Below are 13,151 nucleotides of genomic sequence, written 5' to 3'. Positions count from 1 at the left end.
GGATGTTATAGTTGAAGTGATGTTTTCCTGTATCCAAAATTCCAAGAGAACATAAATGCAAACCATGAATGCACTGCAAACCACTTTGGATAAAGGCCAATTTCATAAATGTAAATACACCCTACAACCAGTCAATTGAAATTAAAATGCATGGCAGTTAAATACAACAAACACAAGTGTTTTTGTTGATTTGCATTAAAAGAGAACATGGAAATGGTGGATGTTTCACTGTTCAGCTATCATTGTCTCATTTCTCTCATAAGACTGAGTTAGTGCTGTCGGGCAAAAGAGGGACAAGGTAGGTTCAGCATGACACCCTGTGGTAACACTGCTCCAGTGCAGCTTGTGTTCTCTTAACCATATAAAATAAACACCAAAATGACAATCATTGTCAACTAAAAATCCGTTCTCCATCAGGTTTTTTCTTAAATATTTGTCTAATACTATTAGTAATGAGGTCTTTTAATACACACTGTAATATTAATTGAACATTGATTTAATTTAGATTACAGCAACACTTCAGGAAAAATATGCACACAACGTTCATTATGTAATATGGACTTTTTTATAAAGCTTTTTGACATAGATGCCTCAGGACGGCTTTGAGAAGCTATTAACATCTCACAACCAGTGTTAAATGTGTAATTATGTGCTTTATGCTTCATTTGGATTGACGTCAATACATCAGAAGCCAAGGAACTAAACACACGAGACAAAGACCTTGATGCTCATATATTATTTATTCCTTTTAAATATTTTCCTCTTATAATATACATTTCTATCTTAAATAATACAAATGCGCTGTGCTAGATCTATTATTTCAAAGAATGCCCAGTACTTCCATGCTGCACTGAAATATATATATATATATATATATATTTGTATAGACACACGCTCGCCCACATACACACAAACAGCCATTCACCAAAGGAGCAAAGAGCCTGGAATTCATGGTCAGTTTTGTATACAGAGGAATGAACATAATCCTCTCCCTCTCTCCTCATTTTGGTACACAACATGTTGTATTTGCCTTCCAGAACATCCTTCTAGAGAAGTATACATTTCAAAAATACATAATTTTCACACTAACAGTAACCATTAAGGAGTTTACTCAACCACACCGCCAACCAAAGCAAAACGAGCTCTGCTTAAATGTTCCGCGAAACCGCTATGGCATTAACACGTCTAAACTGCCATATCTGATGCTAGGAAATGCAATAACTGAGAAAAAAAAAAAAACAGAACGGAAGATCAGGACTAGATTATTTCACTTCTGTTTTTTTTGTATATTTTGGTCAACACTACTGAAGTTGGGCATGATATATATTTATAGATATATATATATAGGCTATGCAAAGAGAGTATAACTATTGAACGACAAAAATCATCTCATCTTCATCAAAATGACAATTATCTCTGACTGATTAATATTCACTCAGATCTCAATAACGTGAAAGGAATGTATTCAAGAATACCTTAAAGCGTATCTGAACACAAAAAAAGGATGTTAACCTAAGACAAATTGATGTAAAACAAAAACAAAAAACAAACAGGTCTCCTCTTCCATCAGTTTAACCGTTGAGACCCTGTGGGTACAATTACACTTTAACTCTACCATCTCATGTAAAGTCTGCAATTTTCTAAAGAAAAAGTCCAAAATAGGGAAGTGTGAAGGTCAGCATAGTGTAATCAGACAATCTCATCAATGCTTTTTTGCACAGATAACAATGTGGTGCAAAACAAGCAGGCCAAAAACGTGAAGAGGCTTGAATAAAAAATAAAATAAAAAATCAACCAACCAGTATTTCTTCACATAGAAAACTTAACTATTTAAAGGCACAAACAGACCATATAAAACAGCTTTCTCATATCGTAATTAGCGATCTTGTAACAAAACTACCATGTAGGACGAGAAGCAAAGGGCACACGTTGAAAGCAGGCCTGTGCGCGCGAGATAAAGTTTGTCCATTCACATTTTAACTGACAGTTAGCGAGTTCTCTCGTATCTCTTTGTACACGTACAACAAATACACAGTATTTTCCTGCATTGGAGATCAGTAGCAGGTGACATTTTGAACTGAGTCAGACTGCTGACTCTGTGAATGATAAGTTTTAGTGCAAACTAATGGAGTTGCGAAGGTGGATGTTAAGGAGTGGTGTGATAACCTTTGGTTTGCTGGGAAGGCAGAAAACGGAGAAACTCGGTGTTGGATATAAGGCAAGTCATGATGGGCAACGGGAGGACGAAAGCTCATTACTCATTGGTCGATCAACAGAATGTTAAGTTAACCAAATGCATTCTGGGATATTTGGTCCGCCATGATAAGTCTGTGATCCCCTACACCCTGTTATGATGACTGAATGAATGATTGGCCATTGTGTTGAGGATCAAACTGATTGGTGCCCCCTAAAACACGGAGCTTGTGTTCAATTTATCTAAAAATAAATATTTTTTCCCTTCAATCTACAGATTATTAGGTTCAATAATAAGGGTGCGGTTACTTCCAAAGAGAGAATATTAGAACTCTATTCCATAATTCAAGGTAATTCTTAATGTACCTGCATTAAATTTTTTACACTCGTTCAGCAAATATAAAAGATAACTGCAAAAATAAATACTCAAATTCATAGAGTGAAAAATCACATTTTGACGATCGGTACCTTTGAACTCAAGGTAGTTGTGCTCAGAATGCCGTTCTATAAAGTCACAAGGGATAACAGTTGCAACTTTTTTCACTTTTTCAGAAGTGCTACGCCGAGAGCATTTATCCTAAAGAGAAAACAGAAAATAACAACTCCTCCCTAAAGACTTGTGGCCATCCAGTTGATAGGGCTTTGATTGTGTCACAACGTTTTGGATTCTGGTTTCAGTGTATGGCTCCATTCAAACCTACTGCAGGTTTTTCAGCAGACGGCCGTAGCGGAAGTCGTAAACGTGGCGGCAGACGAACACCAAGTCGGGGTCGATGTCGTTGGGCATGCAACGATGAGCTGGAATTACATCGCTGGAAGGAGGGACCAGGGAGCTACGTCTGGGAAAGCCCTCCTCACCACACTTCACCAAGGCACAAAATCTGAAACATTCCAAATCACATTTGATTTATAGAAAGGATAGGAGGTGATGATACATTTGACACTTGCAAAGAGCCGATAAATATGATCGCTCACCTACAGTATTGTGCTAATGTCAACACATAGCACTTATCCTCGATACATGCCACACTGTTTTCATCCTGATGCCGAGATGCGAAAATCTCATTCTGGAAAAATTCACACACACCATCAATATTTTATAATCAACTTAAGGGAATCCATGCTATAAATGTATAAACTAAATATTGCAACAAATACAATGAGAAAAAAAAACTTAGTATTCTTTTGAAACTTAGTATTAAATCAAATATTGATGTCGGAAGATGCAGGCATGTTAAAAAGTCAATTTAAATATTCCCTTTATGAATTATAGTACATATACAGTGTTCATAACGTGTTTGAGAGTGCTGGGAGTCATTTGTTTGCCCAGTGTCCCTATTTCAGCAGTTTACTGAACACAGGAAACTTGTGCTGCCTACTTCCTCTATTAAAATCCTAATCAAAGGAAGTCAAATGTTGACATTGCTAGTCCCCCGAGGACCACACTGCTGTGCCATGAACAATTCTAGACTCACCTCACAGTGCATGCTGGGATTGCGACCCCCCTGAGTGTGTTCTGGGCGGTAGTACCAAAACAAGCTCATCATCAGCTCCCCTGAAAGTAGGCATCAAGTATTATGAGCTCTTTTCATTGATGTATCAGAGAAAACAGTATTTAGAGGAAGACTTACCTGACTCAGGGTCTTCCCAGAAGGCAGAGACTTTGGCCACGTAAGGCGAGGACTTCTTCCTGGGACCTGAGCGCAGTAGCACTGTGTCTCTGACCCTGATCACCTCTCCATCTCTCTGCACTCCTTCATAACACCTGCGCAGGGATGTGGAGTCCTCACCCTTAAACGAAATGAAAAATATAGTTACACATCGCATTCTATCTCATTATACACTTTTGGATCATGTCAGACATTTGAAAAACTACAAATTTTAAAAACTCCAAGAAGGGTCAATGTGAAACCAGCCTAAGTGATTAAAGCTTTACTTAAGATAGCTTAATCAAGTAGTCTGGTTTGCCTGAATGACTACTCTCAAAATGCATTTCAAAAAGTATTTTTAACTTGACACTTGATATCTTACACATGTAACATGTGGGCCACAGGAGAGGCGCTTTAAAGGAGATTAATTAAAAAATGCACCCGTTAAATAAGCACGGCGTGCTGTCAACATGCTAATTAAAGCAATGCCACTAAAAATAGAAAAAATTATATTTGAATTGAGTGCAGCAAAATATCTACACTACCATTCAAATTTGGTGAGGAGCGATTTTTTTAATGGTTTTGAAAAAACATTTTACACTTACCAAGGCTACATTTATTTGATCAAATATACATTAAAAACAGCAATACAGTGAAATATTACAATTTAGGATAACTGTTTTTTATTTTAATATAATTGTAATTTAGCCCTGAAATGTTATTTATTCCTCTAAAGGCAAAGCTGAATTTTCAGCAGCCATTCCAGTCTTCAGTGTCACATGATCATCCAGAAATCATTCTAATATTCTGATTTGGAGCTAAATTATTTATAATGATTCTTATTATTATCAATGTTGAAAACAGTTGTGCTGCTTAATATTTCTGAGGCAACCGTGACAGCATTTTTTATATTTTTTTTGTAACAAATGTCTTTACTGTTAATTTATCAATTACATTTATTTTTCCTGAATGAATGAATTTCTTTCAAAAAAATAAATAAATAAATCTTACTGACCCCAAACTTTCTAAAGGTATGTGTATGGAAATTTTGCACAAATACTGATGATACTAAGGGGAAAATATATCTAACCATGATTACACAGTAGAGTCTCTCATCAAAATGACTTGTTTTTATTACTCTATTTGACTAGGCTAGGACCAGTATCCAAATCCCTAAAGAGCAGCACAAAGACCGAGTACAGGCATGAGTCAGCAGTGTGCTTGACTAAACAGATTGCCTGCTGAATCCTGAAGTGTTGTGTTCATAAACTCTCAATTTAATACAGAAGTTCTAGTTCATAAAAACACTAAAATGGAGAAATAAAAAAAGTGGCATGGTGCAAACATTTTTAAAACACAACCGTTCATTGTCTGAGGTTTGCCCACTGGCATAAAATTTGTTTAAGAAATATTTGCTTAAAAGAACCTCACTGGAATTTAATAATAATAATAATAATAATAATGTCATTTCCAATGAATGCAATTCACAATGTTTACTAATGACATTTTGCGAGTGCTGTTCTAAGGAAAATGCCTGGGGCATCATTTAGTCATTTGTCAGGAATAAACGCAAACTCTTTCAATGAACCGCTGCTTGAAGTCTTGCTCTGGGCACCTAAATTTCTTTTAAGGAAACTTCCAATATGCCAGTCTGTGCTGACACCATCCCAGGACAGGACAACTCGAGTACGTACCACGATGAATACTTCCTTTTCTGTTGCCACGCCAACAGGCAGCCAGCCGTTTGTTGCCCGGCGACGGCTGATCTTTGACTGCTTGGCAGCGCTGCTGCCATGGCCCGCTCCCAGCTGGGCATCCTTAATGTGGGGGCAAACAGCAGAGTCCCGCACCCCAGAACGAGAGCCACTGGGTGGCTTGGCCCTCTGAGGGCATTCCCGTCCCACTCTAATCTGCACCTGGGGTCGACCGGCATCAGGAAGAGGCGTCTGCAGGTGGGGCACTGACTGGGTGGGTGGAGGCACACTGGATATGGGGCAGATGGACAGAGGCAGGGGTGGGTGGAGGCACACTGGATATGGGGCAGATGGACAGTGGCAGGGCAGAAGGCATCGTGATGGACGAGCTGTGGTCATCCAGGGGGTAAGAGTAGTCTTCTACAGGAGTAGAGGAAGCAAAAATCATTGGTTCATAAAATGCTCAACATGCATTTATGATCATAAAAAAAACTCCATATTGCATGTAATACAACATAGCAGACTAATGTAGTCATAAATGAGTCAGTGTGCCAGATGCTGCGTGGTCAGATGCAGAGCCTGTAACCACAATTATATCCAACCTTGAGGGGATTGGATTTTATGACAGTAACAACATATCAATTTACAAATGTGAAAACAGTGAAACACTTGATTATTAATACATAATTGAACTTCCAACATAACAATGACAGTGCATTATCAGTCCAATAACATCCAATTGCTGTGATACAAGGGTGCCGTAAGGTTTGTGTAGGCATCTGAAAAACACACATGACCAAATTTAAGGGTGGATGAGCCAATCTTGGGAAACCTCCTGTCAATTGCCTATGCAGTTCCCATAGTGATGAGGAAATTCGAAATGTGAGCCTGTACATGTGATGCATTCTGTTAATGCATGAAAAGGGATAAGAAATGTGTATTTTATTATCCATCTTAGCCCAGAAATTAAATATCTACCATTATATTCTCATTTCATGTTGTTCCAAAGCTGTACTGTATCCTAATTTTTATCCGTGGAGCACAAAAGGTTTTCCGTTCACTGACCACAGACTGTCAAGTTCCAAAAAGTAAAAAAATGCACTATAAAAGCTTGAAGTAGTCCATACAATATGTCTCATGCACTAAATTAGTCTTTATGATCTGTTGTTGTATGGAAAAGATCTATGTTGTGAAGATTCCCCTTTCGTGTTCAGCATATGCATTTGGCATGACATGAGAGTGAGTAAATAATGACAGATCATATTTCATCACTGGTTGAACTATGGATTAAATTAGTCTAGAAATGCATACTTGTTACTTTTCATTAATTACTCAGTAGAGTACATATCTTTGGGTGAACTATTTCTTTAAACTGCTTAAATGTGGGACGAACTGTGGAAAATGTAACTGTGCAATTACAAGAAATGAAAATTGCATAGTTGGGAATAGTCAAATTAGGAGAAAAAAAACATTTAATTTGAATACCATTTTAAGTTTTATAGTTCATAACTGACCTTTAAAACTTTAATATATACTCATTAAAATGTACTCACCCTAAGGCCATCCAAGATGTAGATGAGTTTGTTTAGCATTACATCACTTTCTCACCAATAGATAAGAGAATGGGTGCCATCAGACTGAGAGTCCACACAGCTAATAAAAACATCACAATAATCCACACGACTCCAGTCCATCAAATAATGTCTTGTGAAGTGAAAAACTGTGTGCAAGTGCTGTAATGCTAAATTTCTCCAAACCTATTTTGATTAAGAAGCAAACTCATCTACATCTTGGGTGGCCTGAGGGTGAGTAAATTTTCATTTTTGGGTGAATTTAAAACGTTTTCTAAATGAAATCGTAAGTCTTCCATTTTTAAATTAAACTGGGAATCTGGTGAGGCTGCTGAGTTTCATTTTTCAGTCATTTAATGCGGTTTAGTCTATACACCAGGTCAAATCAGCACAGGGTTGGAGGTCAGAGAGTGGAGGCACTGAGTGACTTATCTGAAATCATTTCAATTATCTTTTTATAATTACTGTGTTACTGCCCACTGCAAAGTAGGAAGAAGAATGACTCAATAATAGCTGGTTAACCTGTTGTTGGTTTTAACCTGCAGCAGGACTGTCTCCCTCAGGGACCTCTCACGCAAAAGATCAGGCACGCAGGACAGGTCTATCAGTGCTATCACACTACCCATCCCCTGAGGTTTGACATCAATGAATAGTAAACGCAGACATTTTATTACAATCTGGAATGCCGAAAATCTAACAGAGACAACAAGCGTAAATTGAACACCAATTTTGAACAAATCAAACAGCCCTCAAACTAAGTGCACACAGTGACATGCGGTTGGAGCGGTAATCGCACTCGGTCTACACAAATGAAAGATAACAATACTTAAGATAACCCTGTTCACAGTGCTTGGCCTCTGTGGACAGAGATCGCTTTTAAGGAATATTGCAGTCATTGTAGCTTCAATCAAGCATGAAGCGTTATTTGAAGAAAACTTCACTTCTCCCTACAGTATACAGACATCTTTAATCAATCTGCACTCTCCTAATACTCAGCTTTTAGTGCACATTGAACAGTACGGAATTGTTCAATATAGCAGATTGTGTATGTAAAAGTATCTTTTCAAGTGTAAAGCTTTGCACTTATAGAAAATTACACAACTTGCACATTCATTTAATATCAAACCAAATATACCAGCTTTAAAGTAATACTAAAAATTATTTTGCTTTGCTTGTTTGTCTTGTCATAGTAAAGTCATGCTGTACCTAAAGAGAAACCCACAGAGAGTCAGATTACAGTCTCATTAATGGAGATTACAGCGAGTGAAAAATTACATTGTGTAACCCAGCCGTGTGGTTAAAAACCAACAAGGGAGCATGTCTGCAGAGGTCTCTGCCTGTGCCGAGGTTCATAAGTGGCTGCGAGACCACAGCTGCCACCTCACAATGAACAGACAGTTCAAATCTCCTGCCAACAAAAATAACCAGCACCCTCCCCACCTGTGGCAATTACTCACATTCGAACCAGCAGCGAGCAGACTGCAGGGAACATGTAGCCACAATGACGTGGCTGGGGAAGGGAATTTCATTTCATTTGACTCGTATTCAACCCAATATTTTTTTTCTTAAGTCCTTGATGCGACCTCGATGGGGTTTCTCTTGACATCCCTTAATGTCACTGTATTTGTTGTGTACACCTTTAGATCAATCAGAGACTGCGTGAGCTCATTCACAAAGATGTCTGCCACTGAGACTGGGTCAAGGTTGAGGATACAAACATGGTAAAGAATGATGAATGTGGAAATCACTCCATCCACATTAGAGAAACATTTTCTCTTCAATTCAGTCATTTGTTATTTTACATACTGATGTGATTTCAAAAACAAGTCTACTAATTTTTTTTATTTATATATTACAATATATTCCTTATTTTAATACTTTTATTTCATAATCACAATAAAATCACTGTAATTATTATTATTAGTTTTGTAGTCATATTGAATTAGTCAAAAACAGTGGAAATGTGGCCTACAAAAACTTGTTTTTTTAACTCTGAAATGGATACTGAAAGAGGTTTGAGTTGGTTCTTACAAAAAGCCAAGTATAAACACATTTTTTCACAAATTTCACAGACATCTGCAAAGTAAAAAAAAAAAAAAAAAATTAATATAATTTTTATTGTCTATGCAGGTGACCTCCCCAACAAAATCTCTCCACTAACTCTAGAATGATTAATTCTTTCCAAATATAGCTATTCTAGTCATCTGGTGATATTTCATATCGCAATATATATTGCAGAAAAGCAAAATATTGCAATGTGATTTGGTGCTCAAACAACATTTCTCATTATTAACAGTGCTTGATACATTTTGTAAGCCCTTGGTGAATAAAAGTATTAAAGAAGTATTAATCTTACTGACTCTGAACTTTTGAACTTCAGTGAAAAAAATTACTGTATAAAATAAGTACTTAAATTAGATTACATAAATGTACTGTATGCATTTTAGCTATGCTATATATTAAGCACAAGAAGAAGTTACTAAAAAAATGTTACATTTACAAATAAAAAGTTAACCTTATTACACTTCCTTTCTGTTGCGCTCTGTTTGGCACACATATGTGCATGCTTGCTTTATGAAGTGCTTAAAGTTTGACGGCATCTTGCTAGCTTATTTTTTTTCCAATTGTATCAGATGTAGCCCTACTTAAATACAAAATGCAAGCAAGAGATATTTTAAACTTTTCATTTTAAACATTTCATTTTCCATCCTACCTGTTTCCATTTTGTGCATGCAGCTGGAGCATCCTGCATTGTATGAGCAGCCCCTGCTAGCGATGGGTTGTGTGGGTCTGTAGGCATAGCTGCTGAGCCTGCAGGCCTCTCCGTAACAGGTGCCCACAGAGTTACAGTATGCCGGATGAGGGATCCCCGTAGGATGGGACACCGAAGAGGGCAGCAGTTTGGGTCTCTGGACCCCGCTAGTGCACATTGTCAGCGGGGGTACGGATGAGGGTGTGTGGCTCCCTGGATTTGAGCTTATGGGAAGCGTCGGAGTCCCGTGATGAGCGATGTGGACGTAGTACCCGGGGTAACAGGGATAAGGATGGGCACCAATGGGCATTGCTGGATGCGTCAGGGTGTGAGGAGAAGGAATAAATCCCTTCAGAGAATGTTCATCAGTTTCCGGAAAGGTTTTCTGGCCGAGGAACAGGGCTAGTCTATGGCAGTACTCAACTGATCTCTCCTGGGAACAGCAGTAATATGATTTCACATCAGTCTCTGTTTTCTCTTCCTTCACAGGCTTGAGGGGATAGCCGAGCATGGATCTGCACTGATATCCGGGACTAATAAAGCCATGGCTTCCTGTGCTCCCATCCCACAATGCCTCAGTGTGGAGGGCTTGCTTCTCGCAGAGGCTGCAGCATTGCTGCGATACTTTTAACTTGGACTGACAGTCCAAGTTGTGCTGCTGTTTACGCGATTTCAGCTGCTTCCCTCGCACTGCTCCGCCGCTCGGTTTGCCGTCTGTTTTACCCCTGCGCTTCACTCCCGAGGACGTGCTGGTCAGCTTGAGCAGGGCAGCCGCATTTAAACCCGCCAGACGTTTGGGAGCAGGACTGTTTAAAGTCTGTAGATCAATAGCGTCAGACTCCGTCTTTGCTTTTTTTGGGTTTCGACATTGTTTGGTCTCTTCGGTGCAAGAGCGTTTCCGGTTGTCTTGGCCTTTTCTGGAACAAACATTATCTTTTGTGTCTTTAGAGAGAGAAGTGTCTGCTTTTGTCTGTTGCTGCTTCTTTGAGGGTTTTGATGTCTGTTGGGGGTTCTCTCTGTCCAACAGCAGACTGTTAACGGCTTCTGCGTTCAGAGAGGCCAGCCGCCTTTGGCGAGGTTCAAGGATGAATTCTGTGTATAAGGCAGATTTATCAGGTTTCACTTTGCTTTTTGGTTCAGGCGCTGACCGACAAGTCTTACAGGCTTTCTTGCGACACTTGCAGATCTTCGCCTTCCCCTGCATTTCCTTCACCTGGGCCTTCATGGCTTTCCTGCACGTTTCGCTCTCATCTAAGCGCGTCAATAAGACACAGCAGTTAAGCGCACTCACTTCACCCAATCCATGTCGTCCCCTGAGAGGGTACAGCTTCCGGTCTCTCTCAGTGGTCTTTCCTTTTATTTCCTTACCTTTTCCTCTTTGGGTAGAACATCTTTTAGCCTTCTTTTCTGGCCAAGTTCTGTCCATAGTTGTCTGACAGCTCACCTGGTCCGCAGATTCACTCTTAAATCCACATAAAGAGTTCCTCTGCCGTGCATGGGTCATCACACTCTGCCATGCAAAACCTATCAAGGAAATATCAAGCATTGTTAATTTGTCATTTCAAAGCTGCAACCACTATGATTAAATTTATAGTGTGTACAGAAGCCATTATGACTTTTTTAACCTCTACTAATTAATATTAATGCGAACGGCTATGTCAACTGATGTTGAAAAATCAGCACAAATGTGGCCTTATGTGCCACCTTAATCAGGTTGCTGGTCTGGCTAGAGAATTTTAATTGGGCAGGGACAAACATGGTCAGTAAACGGCGTAGGTGCAATAGGCCTAAACAATTTTTTTAATGAGCATATGCTGTTTTGGCCTTGGAACTTGAGTACATAAAATGCATTAATAATGTATAACATTTCTGAGATTTTAACTCATGAGATTTATCCTAAATCATTCATTTAGCACATACTGCACAGCAAAATCCCCAGAGTTAAATCAACTCTGCTCAGAGTACATATTATCCCAATCTACAGAGTGTTAAAGTAACACTGAAGCAGAGTTATCACTGTTGAGGATTATGTGATATGTTTTCATGTCTAAAAGCCTGAGCAGTAGTTGTTCATCTTCAACATTGTTAACAGCGGGTTTTCTTTAATAATGTTCACTCATCAATTAATTAATTGCTTGATTATCCCATTAACTTTAACTTGGCTTCAGTGTTACTTTAACACTCTGTAGATTGGGACAATATGTACTCGGAGCAGAGTTGATTTAACTCTGGGGATTTCGCTGTGTGGCATCACGGCTCTAGAACTGATTACATTAATCTCTAATAGACCCGGAAGACTGCCATAATTAGCCTATGTGCATTTTTCAAATGTATATAATTGCTAAAACATGTACAGAGAGACCGCAAAACATAATACCGATACATATGAACATATGATTGACATGAAAGTACCACAATGTCTGAAAATTAGGTCAGCCATTCCTATTAACATTCTGCATAATTTTAAGGCATAGTCCACCCAAAAAAATGAACATTCTGTCATTGTTCACTCACCCTTGTGTTGTTTCAAAGTAAGTCATATCACTTTATTTCTTCTGAAAACTACAAAAAGGAAAATGTTTAATGTGCCCTTTTCCAAATAAGTACAATGACTGAAGCTCTCAATGCCTTTAAAACAACAAGACACTGAGTAAGTAATTACGCAACTTTCATTTTTGGGAATTCCTTTAAGAGTCAGTTGAACAGAGACACTTGATTGGTAAAAATAACATAAGTCTGAGTGCCTCTAGTTTCTTAAGTGCCACTTAAATTGCTGTTCTCCAGATAAAAAGTATTTGATTTGCAATTTTTGTGGGACATTAAGGTAGAATTCCTTTAAACTTGCAGATGAGAAACAAATGCAGTATTCAAGGACATTCATCAATATCTGCTCATGACGACATTCTGGAGATTTAACATGTCCAACATGTTTCCCCAAGACCTATTGATTAAATGAAAGGCAAGTCAGGTGTCAAACACACACGGAGACACGACAGTAATTGGGCTCCATATGAAATTTAACACTAACTGACACAAAACACTAACTGTTTGACCTATTGACAAGTTCCTCTTCCTTTAAAATGAACAGAAGTCCTTGAGGCTTTCTTGCTGAAACTGACGTTTGACCTAGTAGCTATTATTATACAAATACATCTTTTTGTTTGATGCATCGCTCTAATTTATTTTATTTATTTAGTCATTTAGCAGACGCTTTTATCCACGATACAGTACGAGACCAAACGCGATTTCAGCACGTCTCCACACAGTAAACAAAACAAGCGTTTCCTAGCAA

At 38.5% G+C, this 13,151-nt stretch overlaps 1 protein-coding gene across 1 annotated transcript; it reads right to left on the bottom strand.

Moving 5' to 3' along the window:
• Positions 1-546: 546 nt before the first annotated feature.
• Positions 547-11,819, bottom strand: LOC107733133 (bromo adjacent homology domain-containing 1 protein-like). Its single transcript, XM_016544637.1, has 7 exons — positions 9,821-11,819; positions 5,853-5,956; positions 5,537-5,806; positions 3,825-3,984; positions 3,669-3,748; positions 3,169-3,260; positions 547-3,074 (listed from the first exon to the last, which is right to left on the bottom strand). The coding sequence occupies exons 1-7, from the start codon at positions 11,403-11,405 to the stop codon at positions 2,891-2,893; spliced, it is 2,475 nt and encodes an 824-aa protein (XP_016400123.1). The 5' UTR covers positions 11,406-11,819; the 3' UTR covers positions 547-2,890.
• Between the last annotated feature and the right edge of the window lie 1,332 nt (positions 11,820-13,151).

This window comes from Sinocyclocheilus rhinocerous, unplaced genomic scaffold (assembly GCF_001515625.1).
Source record: "Sinocyclocheilus rhinocerous isolate Xijiao unplaced genomic scaffold, SAMN03320098_v1.1 scaffold8, whole genome shotgun sequence".
In the NCBI taxonomy this organism is placed as follows: Eukaryota; Metazoa; Chordata; class Actinopteri; order Cypriniformes; family Cyprinidae; genus Sinocyclocheilus; species Sinocyclocheilus rhinocerous.
This window is presented reverse-complemented; position numbering and strand designations above follow the sequence as displayed.